Source organism: Drosophila subpulchrella, chromosome 2L (genome assembly GCF_014743375.2).
Source record: "Drosophila subpulchrella strain 33 F10 #4 breed RU33 chromosome 2L, RU_Dsub_v1.1 Primary Assembly, whole genome shotgun sequence".
Lineage (NCBI taxonomy): Eukaryota > Metazoa > Arthropoda > Insecta > Diptera > Drosophilidae > Drosophila > Drosophila subpulchrella.
The window spans coordinates 10,252,914-10,267,584 of NC_050610.1; the positions used below are offsets into that span (position 1 = coordinate 10,252,914).

At 36.8% G+C, this 14,671-nt stretch overlaps 3 protein-coding genes across 4 annotated transcripts; all 3 read right to left on the reverse strand.

The window, feature by feature from the left end:
* Positions 1-428: 428 nt before the first annotated feature.
* Positions 429-3,941, reverse strand: LOC119547455 (heart- and neural crest derivatives-expressed protein 2). The gene is made up of 4 exons (XM_037854318.1): positions 3,759-3,941; positions 3,347-3,543; positions 3,014-3,169; positions 429-1,076 (listed from the first exon to the last, which is right to left on the reverse strand). The coding sequence occupies exons 1-4, from the start codon at positions 3,847-3,849 to the stop codon at positions 996-998; spliced, it is 525 nt and encodes a 174-aa protein (XP_037710246.1). The 5' UTR covers positions 3,850-3,941; the 3' UTR covers positions 429-995.
* Positions 3,942-8,169: 4,228 nt separating this feature from the next.
* On the reverse strand, positions 8,170-12,445 carry LOC119548345 (ubiquitin carboxyl-terminal hydrolase CYLD). 2 transcript variants are annotated; one of them, XM_037855552.1, is made up of 11 exons: positions 12,310-12,445; positions 11,695-11,874; positions 11,425-11,642; positions 10,277-10,508; positions 9,922-10,097; positions 9,703-9,857; positions 9,430-9,648; positions 9,139-9,373; positions 8,938-9,079; positions 8,685-8,881; positions 8,170-8,417 (listed from the first exon to the last, which is right to left on the reverse strand). In XM_037855552.1, the coding sequence occupies exons 2-11, from the start codon at positions 11,856-11,858 to the stop codon at positions 8,224-8,226; spliced, it is 1,932 nt and encodes a 643-aa protein (XP_037711480.1). In that variant the 5' UTR covers positions 11,859-11,874; positions 12,310-12,445; the 3' UTR covers positions 8,170-8,223. The 2 variants fall into 2 exon arrangements, with proteins under 2 accessions (XP_037711480.1, XP_037711481.1); XM_037855553.1 differs by lacking the exons at positions 11,425-11,642; positions 11,695-11,874; positions 12,310-12,445 and adding an exon at positions 10,628-10,778.
* An 806-nt stretch (positions 12,446-13,251) lies between these two features.
* On the reverse strand, positions 13,252-14,472 carry LOC119548548 (39S ribosomal protein L4, mitochondrial). Its single transcript, XM_037855842.1, has 2 exons — positions 13,611-14,472; positions 13,252-13,543 (listed from the first exon to the last, which is right to left on the reverse strand). The coding sequence occupies exons 1-2, from the start codon at positions 14,273-14,275 to the stop codon at positions 13,324-13,326; spliced, it is 885 nt and encodes a 294-aa protein (XP_037711770.1). The 5' UTR covers positions 14,276-14,472; the 3' UTR covers positions 13,252-13,323.
* Between the last annotated feature and the right edge of the window lie 199 nt (positions 14,473-14,671).

A 14,671-nucleotide genomic window follows, 5' to 3' on the forward strand; every position in this document is an offset into this window, starting at 1 on the left:
ACGGAGACACGGATTAGGGGTATTCACACCTTATAATAGTCCGTTTCCCGAATCTGATTATCAGATTATCCAATTAAATTCAATTGGCATTAAATAAAAAGGCGATTTAATTTTGTTATTAACTGTTTCTGGATTATGAGTAGTGACTATTTAATCAATCACATGGTTGAAAAAGTGGAACCATTCCGTTTCCGTGAATTTCTTATCAGTTTAATTCCACGCGTTCCTAAAGAGGAAATTCATACACCTGCCAAATACGAAGATTTGACTTTTTTTGCTCTCTTGCCATCAAGTTGGGTTACAATCAACCACAAGTTTTCTAAGTAATCTTTTTCTGAGGAACCCTGTACAAAAAATAGGCAAAATAAGTTTCAGTGATTTAAGTGTATTATTTTTATTTAATTTTATTTAAGTGTACTTAATAAGTATATATTTATTATGACATAGAATTTAAATAAATTACACTGTGCAACATTTTTAGAGTTTTCGAGTGTAACCACAGCTTGGATTTAAAATTCTGAAAGTACTCATCGAAATGAGTCAGACCCCATTTGGTGTTCCTCTTAATTAGCTCGCGTTTGGATATTATAGCAATGTAAAGATTTCAAGTATAAATTGTATTTTCTGTTCATTGGCTGTCACGATAATTGTTTTGCAAAACAAACTTCTTAAAAAATGCACCTTTCGTGAAAAAACTTTAAAATTTCGGAAATATATATGTATTTAAGATACCAACTTCTATGTTTCCATGGCATTTTTATATTCAATGTTCTGAAACAAATTTTTTTATTCTTTTGTACGTCTTTATGTCTTTGGCAATAATATCATTGAGGACCTGAACCTGAAATTCGAATGGTCTTTCGAAATACTCCCCTTAAAAATAGAGTTTTACACCAAATAGATATATAAGTAGCTGTAATATTCAAACGCGATCTAAGCCAGAGGAAAATCAAAACTGCGGTTACATTTTTCGCGTTGCACTGTTTTACGGAAGTCTAATTATGTTCTGGAATAAGTTCCGATGCCCAAACATCTTGTGGCCATCCCGTACGGCCCTTAGTCGACATGGGAATATTCTGAAATGATAAATAGCATTAATCGTTGAAATTTAGATTGCAAAGTAATGTTTAGGATATTAGTAAAAATACTTAGCTTAGAAAATTTAATGACATTCTACGCCATTTCTTACAAATTACTATTTCTAATTGAATAAATCGTATTTTGAAAACATTATTTTGGAACTGTGGATTGAAGTACACGTTTTAAAAAATCTTTAAAAATGTATCTAATGTATATCCGAATGTGTGTTTATTTTTTTTAATACTGGACTCTTTTGTCCTACATTTATTCGGTAATCTTGGGAAATCTAGCTGAACTAGTAAAAACCTATTAACAGAAAAAAGAAATATTTAAAAATAAACAAGTTTCTTAACTTTCTAGTAGGTTTAGTAGGTGGCCTTTCTCATATATAGTATCTCGATAGATAGTCGACTATATCTATTTGTACTTTATATTTAAGAAACTAGTGGAATTGGTAACTTAATTTGTTTAAACGAAACGTACATAGGTTTCAATTGAAACGTACTGGCTGATGTCTAACGCGCTCACTTTGTTTGTATAGATCATAGTTTCTTTTTTGTATACAATTTGTACCCACAAATAGATAATTAAGAAGTAAACAAAAAGATAACACGTGCACGGAAGCACTATGGAAACACTTTACTATTTTATTTAGAAATGTAGTTCAGTTTTAATTGTTTTGGCTTGTAAGGCAAGACAAGATCCACAAAAATTGGCATTGGGAAATTATTCCTAAGCACAAAGTATTGAAAAATGCTAAGCGTTTGTTTTTAAGGGCTGAAAAGTACATAAATGTACCAACAAAATGAAAATCATTTAACGTATCAATTTATTTTTATCCGTGAAATATAATTATCTTGATATTTCCAATATTTCCCAGAGAAGTGTTTTGACAAAGCACTTGATTAATCAAACCCTTAATGGATTAAATATTTTTTGAAACAGCACTTAGGCACTTGTCTCCGACTTTCATATCTTTTACCAGATTGCCCTATTAAAATAATGGTTCGAGCATTTCACCCCCACTTTTCGTGATGCCGGCGGCGGTCGGAAAGCATGGATTCTCAATTACGCCTGCATGTGTCTGCGGTTTATCACTTCCCAAATTGCATAATAAAGTACAACTTACAAGCGGTCACTGGTCCTATAAGTCCAATCTCGATTTTTGAAGCTAAACATGCCCTTCCATTAGGAAAATCAATCGTATTTTCACTTGCGGATTACTAGGGAAAATTGCTTTATGCTTACGGATGGTTTCTTTTCGAACACAGAACTCTTTTATAGAGTCAAGTGCTTTTATTTCTTATAATAAACAAACAATTGAGATATCTACCCCAGTGCAGAAACAAAGCATTGTCGGTGGGGAGAAACATCCAGTGTACCATGAAAATTCCGAGTATAGACCTCAATAAGATGGAAAAACAGAATTGAAAATCGAATTGGTTTGAAAAATACACAGAAGTGTATTTCGGTCATCATTACTATCTACAAAATAGCATATCATACGCCCCCAATAAGCGGGAAACTCTTGTTTATCTCTATTTCTGAATAACAAAACTCAAACCTAAAATATTTTTCAGATTCGATATCAATGAACTTCTTATAAAGTAACACCTGAAAACAACATCCATCTTATGAGTAGCTTAAAACAATGTGATTATGATTATGATGAATGAATGTGACGACAAATTAAAATTATTATTGTATTTTTTTATAGTTTGAAAATATAAACAAATTTAGGATAGTATTGTATTTTTCAAAGTTAAAATATATAGGTTTTAATAGTTTGGAATGGTTATTTTTTAATATATTATTATTGTCGGGTCTACAACACTGTGGTACTCGCTTAAAACAATTGAAATGAGTACAAAATTTCAAACCAAAAAAGTTAATAAAAACGAATTTAGTAGCTCAAATAATATGTTTTTCTTACTTGAATTTCTGACTTTAAGCAGTGTTTCTTTTCGCTACAAATCTTACGGCTGACCGGCTTAAGTTCTGCTCGAAATCCGCCTTTTGGATCCTGATCTCCATCAAGAACATTAACTAAGTAGTTTATGTACAATATGGCCAACTTCAATGTTTTGATCTGTTAAGTAAACCAAAAAAAAAAACCATCAAAATTTTTCTTCAAGCATTTCTTACAAGGATTTTAACTTATATTTACTTTCCTAAAACTTATTAGTAGCTAATAAAATATTGAAAACATATTTGAGTTAGAAATGTTGAAAACTTCGAGCTGTCCAATCTCCGTCGGTGAAATTACCTTTGAAAGTTTGGTATCTGTGGGGACATTAGGAATCTTTTCTCGAAGGTAGGAAAATGCATTGTTTATGCTTTGTGTTCGCCTTCTCTCCTTTTTGTTAGCTGTATTTCGTTTTTTAACGATCCGAGTACTTGAAGTTGGCACATATCCTATGTGATTTGTGTTATATATCTGTTGCTGAACTTGACTTTCAGAGTCTGAAACAATGTGCAAACATATTAATTTAAAACAAAACAATAGGTATAATAAAGAGGGTCCCAATTGGGAAGTTCTTAAAATGATACACCACATTAGTCGCACTTTTACTAGAACTTTTGGTAATGCCTCAAGTTAAGATTTAAAATGTTTTTTAAATTTTCTGGGTTTCATTGAATTCACTGCCACAAAGTACAAAAGGTATTTAAAGATTTACGTTTTATGTCGAACATCGTAGATGCATTATACACAGAGTTATAATACATGGTTGAATATTCACGCACTGCGGCTACGGAATTTTCAAACATTTTCTAGTTTAGCTTATATAATTCCAAAATAATTTCGCGGTTTGAGATCGGCATTTTCATCGCTGGTACGGAACAGAAAAATTCTTCTTTGCTGTTGCTGGCTGGAACGTAACTGAAAAAGTGTTTCAATTGTTGAATGAGTAAGCGCCAGCATGAAAATCCTCCCTCAAAATCCACCAATGGCGAACGCTGGGTTTTTGTAATATCTCCGCCGGCCAATAGTGAGCGCTTTAAGATTTGTATGTACTCGTGTATATATATTTATTTCAGTCTTTATCCAAGATAAGACTTGCCTTCCATGGTCCTGTTCTCTGTGTTTCTGTCAGTCAGTGTTCAGTGGTTTTATCAGTCCGGTTTCCGTTTTCTATCCACAAAAATTTCTACTTACCTCCAGAAACTCACAAAATAATCAATTTATCTCAGCCTTTTCTAGCCTTGCAGAACACCCTCTGTTTTATTACTAGATTTGACACGCAGATAGGAGACTTTTCCGACGCTAATTTAATCAATCTACCCCTGTCCTTGTCCCATTGAAGGCTATTCGATACAATATTTCTGATAGATATAGCTACTTATATACCACAGAAAATAAGTCTATATGTGCTTTTTAAACATACTCGCATACAATACCTGAGCAAGTCGTTTTATACGATTTCAGTAATGTTTTTAATTTGATAAAAATCGGTTTCAGTAATATGTTTTTAGTTTGATAAAAATCGATCGACTTTATAGCAAATTTAATTTAATTGTATTTATATATTGGACGAATAAATTATTTTACTTGTGTTCGGTTACAAATGTTTATTTTGTGATTGATATGTATGTATGTACAATGTATTTGTACATGTTAAAACTCAAATATTACGAAACTGAGATAAAGAACTTTCAATATCGAGCAGCACATAAATGAGCCTCGGTTTTCGGTCCCAAATCTGAATTACAGAAGTTTTCTGAACTGGAAAATAATATTGTTATGGACAGACTTTAGAATAATTGTCAAATAATTATGGTTATGAACGGACTTTAATACATATAACTCACAGGACATCATCTCCTTCTAAAGAAATTCGCGGTTTCTTTTGGTGTTCTTTGTTTTAGAATCTAATCAAAAACAAAGAAGAACGCTACAGTCGAGCAGCTCGATTATCAGATAGCTTAAGGGGACCAAAGGGAAATGGAGAGATGCAAGCAGCAAAGCGAGATTGAAATGCGCCACCTACCCGCGATCCCAATATATGGTTCTGTGGGCGGTAGTCAGATGCAAGCTTTATGGGCGTTAGAGTGGGCGTGTCAAACATTTTTTTTGGGTCAATCGATAGGTATAGACGAGACTAATACATTTCAGTAAAAATTTTTTTCTATGCGGTTTGTGGGCGTGGCCAACTTTTTTTGGATCAATGGAAAGGTATTGACGAGGCTAATACATTTCAGTTACAATTTTCTATCTAGCATGAACAGGTTTGGGCGGTTTGTGGGCGTTAAAGGCATATTCGCGTAGCAAACTTGCGCTGCGTAAAAGGCTACGGAATTTAAATCTGAAATCCCAATTCTCTATCGTTGATAGTTTCCGAAATATTCGCGTTCATACTTACGATTTTTTGAAGTTTGTAGGCGTTAAAGTGGGCGTGGCCAACTTATTTTTGGTCAATCAAAAGCTATTGATAAGAACAATGCATTTTGTGCGGTTTGTGGGCGTGGCACCATGCTGAATCAAACTTGCGCTGCGCAAGAAGCTCAGGAACCTGCATGCCAAATCCCAATAGCCTAGCTTTTATAGTTTCCGAGATCTCAGCGTTCATCCTGACGGACTGATGACTCGGCTAGTGATCCTGATCAAGAATATATACACTTTATGGGGTCGGAAACGCTTTCTTCTACCTGTTACATATTTTCCGACGAATCTAGGATATCTACTCTACGAGTAAAGGGTATAATTAGGATTTACCAATATAAGGCTTTAAAAATCCGGAAACTCTTTAGGAAAGGTCAAAAAATAAAGAAAATCACGAATTCTTTAGAAGAGAAGGAATTCAACCACCAGCATGGAACGAAACTGCAGTTCAATAGCATAGTAATATGAAATTGTGAATTCTTTAGGATTACAGATCGTAGCTCAACAGCCCGATAGAACTGAACAGCGAAACCGTAGGGAACTTCATTACTAATAATACAAGTAACCAATGCAGTACACTGAACAAAAATTTAAGAACATATATTTTATATCTTTTAATAACATTTACTCCCAGACAAGTAAAATAAAAATCTTAAATAGTTGTAATTATACCCGTTACTCGTAGAGTAAAAGGGTATACTAGATTCGTCGGAAAGTATGTAACAGGCAGAAGGAAGCGTTTCCGACCCCATAAAGTATATATATTCTTGATCAGGATCACTAGCCGAGTCGATCTAGCCATGTCCGTCTGTCCGTCTGTCCGTCTGTCCGTCTGTCCGTCTGTCCGTCTGTCCGTCTGTCCGTCTGTCTGTCCGGATGAACGCTGAGATCTTGGAAACTATGAGAGCTAGGCTATGGAGATTTGGCGTGCAGATTCCTGAGCTTCTTACGCAGCGCAAGTTTGTTTCAGTAGAGTGCCACGCCCACTTTTACGCCCACAAACCGCCCAAAACTGTGGCTCCTACAGTTTTGATGCTAGAATAAAAATTTTAACTGAAATGTATTGTTCTCATCAATACCTATCGATTGACTTAAAAAAAAGTTTGCCACGCCCACTTTATCGCCCACAAACCGCCCCCAAACTTAAAAAAATCGTAAATATGAACGTGGATATCTCGGAAACTATCAAAGATATAGAATCAGGATTTCAGATTTAGATTCCGTAGCTTTGTACGCAGCGCAATTTTGATACGCGAATATGCCACGCCCACTCTAACGCCCACAAACCGCCCAAGCCTGTGGCGCCCACAATTTTCATGCTAGATACAAAATTTTAACTGAACTGTATCGGTCTCGTCAATACCTATCGATTGACCAAAAAAAAAATTTGCCACGTCCACCCTAACGCCCATAACGCTTAAATCTGTCTACCGCCGGTAGGTGGCGCATTTCAGTCTTGCTTTGCTGCTTGCTTATTTCCATTTCCCTTTGGTCCCTTTAGCTGAGTAACGGGTATCTGATAGTCGAGGCACTCGACTATAGCGTTCTTTCTTGTTTTTAAAATTTATTTATAGATGTCAAAAATAATGGAAAATAATTGTGAATTAAAATGTTCTCCTATTTTATAAAAACGCTTCACGGAAAACTTTTTCGAAAAAATAATTTTGTGTCTCCGTCCTTGTTTTCGGAACTATTTATTAATTACGGGAAAAAACAAGGGAGTAACTTTGGTAGAAATTAAACCACACAACTAATTACGCCCGGTACCTACTTCCGAGATCATACATTTTTATACCCGTTACTCGTAGAGTAAAAGGGTATACTAGATTCGTCGGAAAGTATGTAACAGGCAGAAGGAAGCGTTTCCGACCCCATAAAGTATATATATTCTTGATCAGGATCACTAGCCGAGTCGATCTAGCCATGTCCGTCTGTCCGTCTGTCCGTCTGTCCGTCTGTCCGTCTGTCCGTCTGTCCGTCTGTCCGTCTGTCCGTCTGTCTGTCCGGATGAACGCTGAGATCTTGGAAACTATGAGAGCTAGGCTATGGAGATTTGGCGTGCAGATTCCTGAGCTTCTTACGCAGCGCAAGTTTGTTTCAGTAGAGTGCCACGCCCACTTTTACGCCCACAAACCGCCCAAAACTGTGGCTCCTACAGTTTTGATGCTAGAATAAAAATTTTAACTGAAATGTATTGTTCTCATCAATACCTATCGATTGACTTAAAAAAAAGTTTGCCACGCCCACTTTATCGCCCACAAACCGCCCCCAAACTTAAAAAAATCGTAAATATGAACGTGGATATCTCGGAAACTATCAAAGATATAGAATCAGGATTTCAGATTTAGATTCCGTAGCTTTGTACGCAGCGCAATTTTGATACGCGAATATGCCACGCCCACTCTAACGCCCACAAACCGCCCAAGCCTGTGGCGCCCACAATTTTCATGCTAGATACAAAATTTTAACTGAACTGTATCGGTCTCGTCAATACCTATCGATTGACCAAAAAAAAAATTTGCCACGTCCACCCTAACGCCCATAACGCTTAAATCTGTCTACCGCCGGTAGGTGGCGCATTTCAGTCTTGCTTTGCTGCTTGCTTATTTCCATTTCCCTTTGGTCCCTTTAGCTGAGTAACGGGTATCTGATAGTCGAGGCACTCGACTATAGCGTTCTTTCTTGTTATAATTAAAAAATCCATTACACTGGTGACTTACAAAAAATTTATTGTATTCATCTTTATTATAGATACATTTGTTCTAATGGTACATCATAATATCTGTGCTTTGGTACAGACACATATAGGCATCGCAAAAAATACGCTTAGCGTGTTCAGGTAATACTTTATCGTTCGTTGAAGTTTCATTTATAGATCGTGCGCCTTCTTCCGAGAGCCACTGTGTTAATTCTGGAACACACGTAATTTCAGGTATATTGTATCCATTCTGTTCACCTGAAATAATATTTTTGTAATTAAAAATAAGTGAGTGAGGTAAACAAATACAATAAAACGAAAACAAGGAAACATCAACAGATTTAATCTGTGAGTTCGGGAGGAATACTGTATTGCTTTGACCTGATCCAAAGATGACCTTATGCTTTTGAATAACCGGTACATACATAGATTATATCTAAGTTGGCCTTGATGATTTCAAAACTTAAGTGGATTTCTTGGGACAGTTGGGAATTATAAGATGCGCACAGTACTTATAAGGCTTACCTTTTCTATCAGCCATTGAATCGAAAAAGCACCATGGTGCATCTGGCCCTGACCCAGACTTTACAAACGCCACGTAATGGGACGTTTCTATGCAAACGACGGCAAACAATTCCATGTACAATCGCGGGACAACCATGTGCTCGGCCATGATTCTAAATTCTTTCGGACTGAAGATCTTTTTCGACACATGGTTAGTTCTGGAAAAAAGGAGCTTGAATGGTGTACAAGTATTCAATAACTTGAGAAATCAAACCTTTTGACGTGAGAGTGAAATGTTTTCAGACATATTGGGCAAAAAGCTGTGCACTCTAGTCCTGATCCAGCTTGCAGGCTACCAAAGCAATCCCGGCACTCGTACTCAGCCAGTTTTCCACACAGACAGCACTGTCGAGGAGCTTAAAACGTAGACGATATTTAATCAAAAATATAAAATAGTGCCTCTGTGAAAACTCACAATTTTCAATAATGTCTGTTACATCAAGTACTTGCGAAGGCAATATTCGTGGATACATCTTATAGTTTTTTCCAAATCGAGGCATTTGAATGATAAAACAAGAAGGAACCTCCTTGAGTTTTATATCCGAAGAGTGAAAGCTTTGTTCAAACAATTGCTGGACACTCGGTAATGTTAACTTTTCATCCTTCTCCACAAATAGTTGGTAAAAATAAGAATCTTGTCCGGAGCTTAGCTAAAAACAAAATATTTATTTAGTATTAATGTTTAGCAAATAGTGTACTAACGCACCTTTAAAAATGGTTCAACTCGCATAATTTGTGAGAGCAAACTATTTAGGAACTCTTCAGGATCTTTTTCCTCGCAGGTGAGACCGCTTACAGAACTAAGCTTATCCAACAGTTCGCGAAGTTTCATCACACGATCAGATCGAACAAACACGTTCTTTCGCAATGGATTGACGATTTCATCGCGCAAAACCTTCTGAACTTCACTGTAATGACGAATGTCCTAAAAGAAAGTATAATAAATTTATTAAATAACCAGACAATTTAAATATCTTACTTGTGGTCCCGGATGTCTGTACAGAATGGAATCAAATACGCTGGTAAACGTGAACATTGAAAATAAGGTTGCATCAAGATAGCAGGAATTATGGTGTCCTTGAATTCCCTTAAACTTTCCACAAATGCTTGCCAGCTCTTCAGAGTTGTGGATTTCTAAAAACAAATAAACGTATTTACATTTATTTTCATTCAAGTACGTTTGGATCTCAGAGTTTACCCAATGGAGGTATCGAACCATAAATGGCGGGACAGTCAGCAACTCCAAATTTCTTAGCGTGGTTATTGGAAACTCGGTTTGTAGAAATACTATTATCCACATCAGCAAATCGCCGGTCAGCCGTGCATCTGTTGGCTGGTACAAAAATAGCTCGACCATCGTGGCAAGTAAATAAGCTAGAACAAAAGGAAAACAAATGATAAATTTTAGTATGTACATTGTACGCATGCATCTTCAAGAGTTCTGATAAAGCAAACGAGTTCAATAAAAATCATTGCCAATTAAAAATATAGACAGCGATTTCTTAATTTGGATTATTTCTGTACACATATAGAATGTTATAAGAAAATCATACCGAACGCCATTGTGCCTCCCATCCGATGTGACAACATTTTTCAAGTTCGATTCGTCTTCAGCCTCTATTCCAACGAGTACGTTTTTTGGTGAACCAGGAGGGATGCCAATCCATCTTATAACGCCATACAGATCGTCACACACTCCAGGGTTCGAGACTTCTACAAGGGAACCGATCGCTAGTTCGGTTCCTGGTATTTCGATCAGCGGTTGGTAATCAGCGGCTGTGAATCCTAAAATGTATAAAAACAAATATTTTATTAGTCCATACGGTATTCTTAATTTCGATGCTTTAGTAAAAACAGCTCCCCAAAGCACCCAAGGTGTCCCTCTGTTTCGTAATCGAACATACCCGGTTCCTCTTGCATGTAATTGGCCGAATAGAATTCGAGCACAGTTAATGGGATATTGTTGTGGATATCTGAATCAGATGACACTGGGTTTTGGTACAGATTCATTTTTAGTATTCACACAACAGTTTTGTTAATAATTAAAATATTTTTTAGCAGCCAAAAGCATTGACAAAGTTTAACACAAATAAAACTCCTCAACAAACTGCATATATCAACTCAGAGCACTGGCGTTTTACGTGAACGTAAATAGAATATATGTATGTATTCGTATGTATTTGGCCGGCGATCTAAAAATACACATGTTTCCTGTGATGTTTAGCAAGATAGCAAAACAAGAAAATAACTTACAAAAAATGTAATATTTAGACTTAAGCTCCAAAGGACCACTTTTTTGGGAAAAGGCGTAATTTTTAAAATAAATGGAGATATTGACAAAGAATAAAATTGTGGGACAAATGGCCAAAAGGGCATAATGGAACTTTAAACAGCTGTCTTTTAGGAAGAATAATTAATAATGACAATAAAAAATGTAGATGTTACATTCTTGGGAATATTTATAACTCCTATAATGATTTTCTTATTTTTAGGATTTAAAAAAGTGCCATAGTAACAAAATAAATACGACTATAAAAATAAAAACACAATAAAGTTACATATGCAAATAATCGTCAAATCATATTAATCGGTATTAAGTTTTTTTTGTTGCTCTGCAAAGCTTTGAGCTTTATAAGATAAAGGGACTTCCCCAAAAATCTTACGTTATTACTATACAAATTGACCAATAAAAGATACTTACGTATGGGTTCCTCTGGCTCTACTTTTGTTAATATAGGGGAAGTTGGTTTCAAAATTGTATCCTCGCAACTATTTGGCTCTGTCACCGTTTTGCTTTTATTGTTTAAGATCATAGCAGCCGCTCCCGCTCTTTTTGGCCAATTTGTTCCAAGAATGTCTGCCAAATCGATATCCTCGTGATAGGGATTATCAACAGCACCATGGTTGCCATCGCTGTTCCTAAATATTGTAATTTGATTAGATGTTTATATCTAATATCTTAGATGCTTACTTTAATATTCCATTTTTTCTGTTGGGAATCTTCTTGGGGTAAACATGGGGTTTGTGCTCGCTGGATTCGTTGGGTAGTTCATAGTTCTCCAGGGAATCCCCAAACCTATTGGTAATGGTCAACTTTTTTTCTTTTTCGGCTTCATGATCGGATTTGGAATTCATTATTTCCAACTAAAGGCTGCAAAAGAAGAAATAGTTAACTTTAAAATTATGTGTTAAAAAGAATTTTAAAGAGTATTTTGTTGGGCACCAACATTTATATTTTACAAAACAAAATTTACATATATGTATGTATGTAAGTTTAATGAAAATCAACCTTGATTATTGATGTAACTGCTTGTTTGCACTTGCTTGCATACAACTGTATGTATGTATGTGCGTGTTATCGGGTTCTCGGAAATCAATTTTATAAACATTGCTTAGATTCTTTCGCATTAAGTGCCATTATTTTCGCCAAAGGAGACGGCAACAATCAGCTAAATCAGTTACCAATAGCGATTTCCTTAACACTTTTCCCGTATTTGACAAAAACAATGACACACAACATCGTCACTACATCGCTTTACAAAGATTGTTGTCGACCGGAATGCCAAGTGAATGGTTTATTTCTTACCAAATTTGTTTTACAATTCCAGTCCTAAACATATGTTTATAACAAACAAATAAAAGGATGTTTATATCCTTCAACTATATTTTAGTATTATTTATGCAGCTTGTGTCTTTTAGAATGCGATTGGAATGAGTTCTACTTATCGTTATCGATATATAATAAGCATTAAGGGTGCTCCTTTAATAGCCTAATTCCATTGTTTCACTTTAAATGAGAGAGATTCCACTGTATTGGAAATCTAGCTAGAAGTGAAATCGTATGAAACAACCTATTGTTTTAACATTTGTTTAGGTATATTTCTGTCCCAAGTCTCCAAGTTACTTGTTTGTGTATTAAAATCTCTCCCACAGAGTCAATTCATGTAAACAGTTGGGATTTTTGACAAACGTAGACTACGATTCCCACAGAGCACATCCACCATCCGATAACAGCTGACGTGAACAGCAGTTCAACATAAACGATAGGAAAATGCGCATTATAAGAGAATTACTATATAATTATGTTTCGAGCCTTCTCTAGTCTTCAGAACAGCTTTAAACTTACTTTAAAACGTATTAGCCAAAAATCAATGAGTTTAAACATTTTGGAATTTCTTTTTGCAGTGAAAGTACAAACTTGAACTTTTAAGAATTTATGTCTAGACCGAAAAAGACGCGATCGCATTAAAGTCGGTCAAATTTCGATAGGGGGCTAATGTTGAACGAATGGTGGATGAATCTCTGTGGGATGAGGCTATAAGATTTGACTTCGAAATATTGTACTTTTAGGTGTGCTCTGGCTTTTACTTTAATTTGGCGTTTTCAGTAAAACTTTTCGCAATTCTTCCGATTCTTTCTACTTTATCAGCTGTTATTTACCTTCAAGTTACACAGAGGAGCCATGAATATTAACCTAGACATTTATTAAAAAAAAAAAAACCTATTTTGTCCAGGTTAATTAAAAAACTTTTTTTTTGTATAACAATGCATTTTCTGACATCCAAAAAGTTTACAATTAAGATGAAGGATTTCGTTATTTCTAGACTTGATCAAGTTTGAACTTTCCACCCTTGCTGGTGGCATCATTGCGATTAAGTTGGTATAGCAGCCGCTGCTCCAGATGCTTCACTGCAGCGACCGTTAGAACAAGAGTGTCGTGCTTGAGCATGGAATACACGTTCAGCCCAAAGGATGGCATCAGGTTGACATAGCCCAGATCATCGCTAGCCTGGGATATATTGGCGGGGAACATGTGGTCTCTGGAAACAAAGTAACGCATGTAAAAAGATTTCAATATCTTCATCACTGCTTCCATGCAATACTCACTCGTCCACAATCAAGACGGAGGGTCCCCAGTTCCGTTCGGCAATCAGATCCTTGAGGAACTCTGCATCACCAGTGGGTATGTCGACATTCTCGATGATGTGCAGATCATCCTGGGCCAGCTTAACGCTCAGCGTGGAGGTCAAGCCCAAAACCCTTTTGTAGAAGGGTAACATGTAGAAGTGGGTGGTGGGCGATCTAGGGCCATGGACCACGCCGCCGCCCTTGAGCATGGGCGATCGTAGGGAACCGTGCCGGGCACGACCTCCTCCCTTTTGGGGCCACGGCTTGCGGCCACCACCGCGCACTTCTGCCCGGGTCTTCGTGTGCGCCATGCTTACATAACGATACTTGCGCTGCCACTCCACATTTTCCTGTATGATGTCCACCCTCGGCTGCGCGGCAAAGACATCCGGATGCAGTTCGATTAGTCCCACCTTCCGCTCCGCTACCGCATCCGTATTCTCGATCCACGCCTGACGGGCCGTGCTCCTGCTGACCGGCAAGTGGTCCGTGTAATCCTGCGGCAGAATCAGTGGCAATTTCGTGGCCACTGGAGCGGTCACAGGGGATTCGGTCACTACATTGCCTTGGATGCTGCTGCGGCTGAAGGTCCTGGCCACGGGATAGAGCACCTGCCTGGATGCATTTACAATATTTTTCAACATTTTATTCAGCCCAAGCCCGAACTTCCACGAAGTGCAATTTTCCGCCTGAATTCAAGTGGGCTCTGCCCTTTAAATATTCTCCAATATTGGAAACAACTAGCTGTCCACGATGGATATTTGTTTTAATATTTATAATAATATTAAATATTATTATCAGAGCACGGGGTGTGTTATCGATATCAGGCGGACCAATGAGGCCTATCGGGAGAATCAGCTGCTCCGCTAAGGGTGGGACTCAAACGATAGTTTATCACGGTGACTGTTATCGGTAGCCAAAAAATAACTCAAAAATTTAGCTATAAAGTTTTTGAATTTGGAAGATAATTATCACTTTAACTTCAGTAAAAGTGGGCTACGCCTCAATATTTTATAACTGAGATAAGTAAAACTAAAGGT

Coding starts and splice junctions, on each gene's coding strand:
- LOC119548345 (XM_037855552.1), bottom strand. CDS start 11,858: ATGAATTCCAAATCCGATCATGAAGCCGAAAAAGAAAAAAAGTTGACC. Junction 9,080..9,138: donor AACAGACATTATTGAAAATT/GTGAGTTTTCAC, acceptor CTACGTTTTAAG/CTCCTCGACAGTGCTGTCTG. Junction 8,418..8,684: donor TTCAATGGCTGATAGAAAAG/GTAAGCCTTATA, acceptor ATATTATTTCAG/GTGAACAGAATGGATACAAT.
- LOC119548548 (XM_037855842.1), bottom strand. CDS start 14,275: ATGTTGAAAAATATTGTAAATGCATCCAGGCAGGTGCTCTATCCCGTG. Junction 13,544..13,610: donor TCCGTCTTGATTGTGGACGA/GTGAGTATTGCA, acceptor CTTTGTTTCCAG/AGACCACATGTTCCCCGCCA.
- LOC119547455 (XM_037854318.1), bottom strand. CDS start 3,849: ATGTTTGAAAATTCCGTAGCCGCAGTGCGTGAATATTCAACCATGTAT. Junction 3,544..3,758: donor TACGATGTTCGACATAAAAC/GTAAATCTTTAA, acceptor ACATTGTTTCAG/ACTCTGAAAGTCAAGTTCAG. Junction 3,170..3,346: donor CAGATACCAAACTTTCAAAG/GTAATTTCACCG, acceptor TTTACTTAACAG/ATCAAAACATTGAAGTTGGC.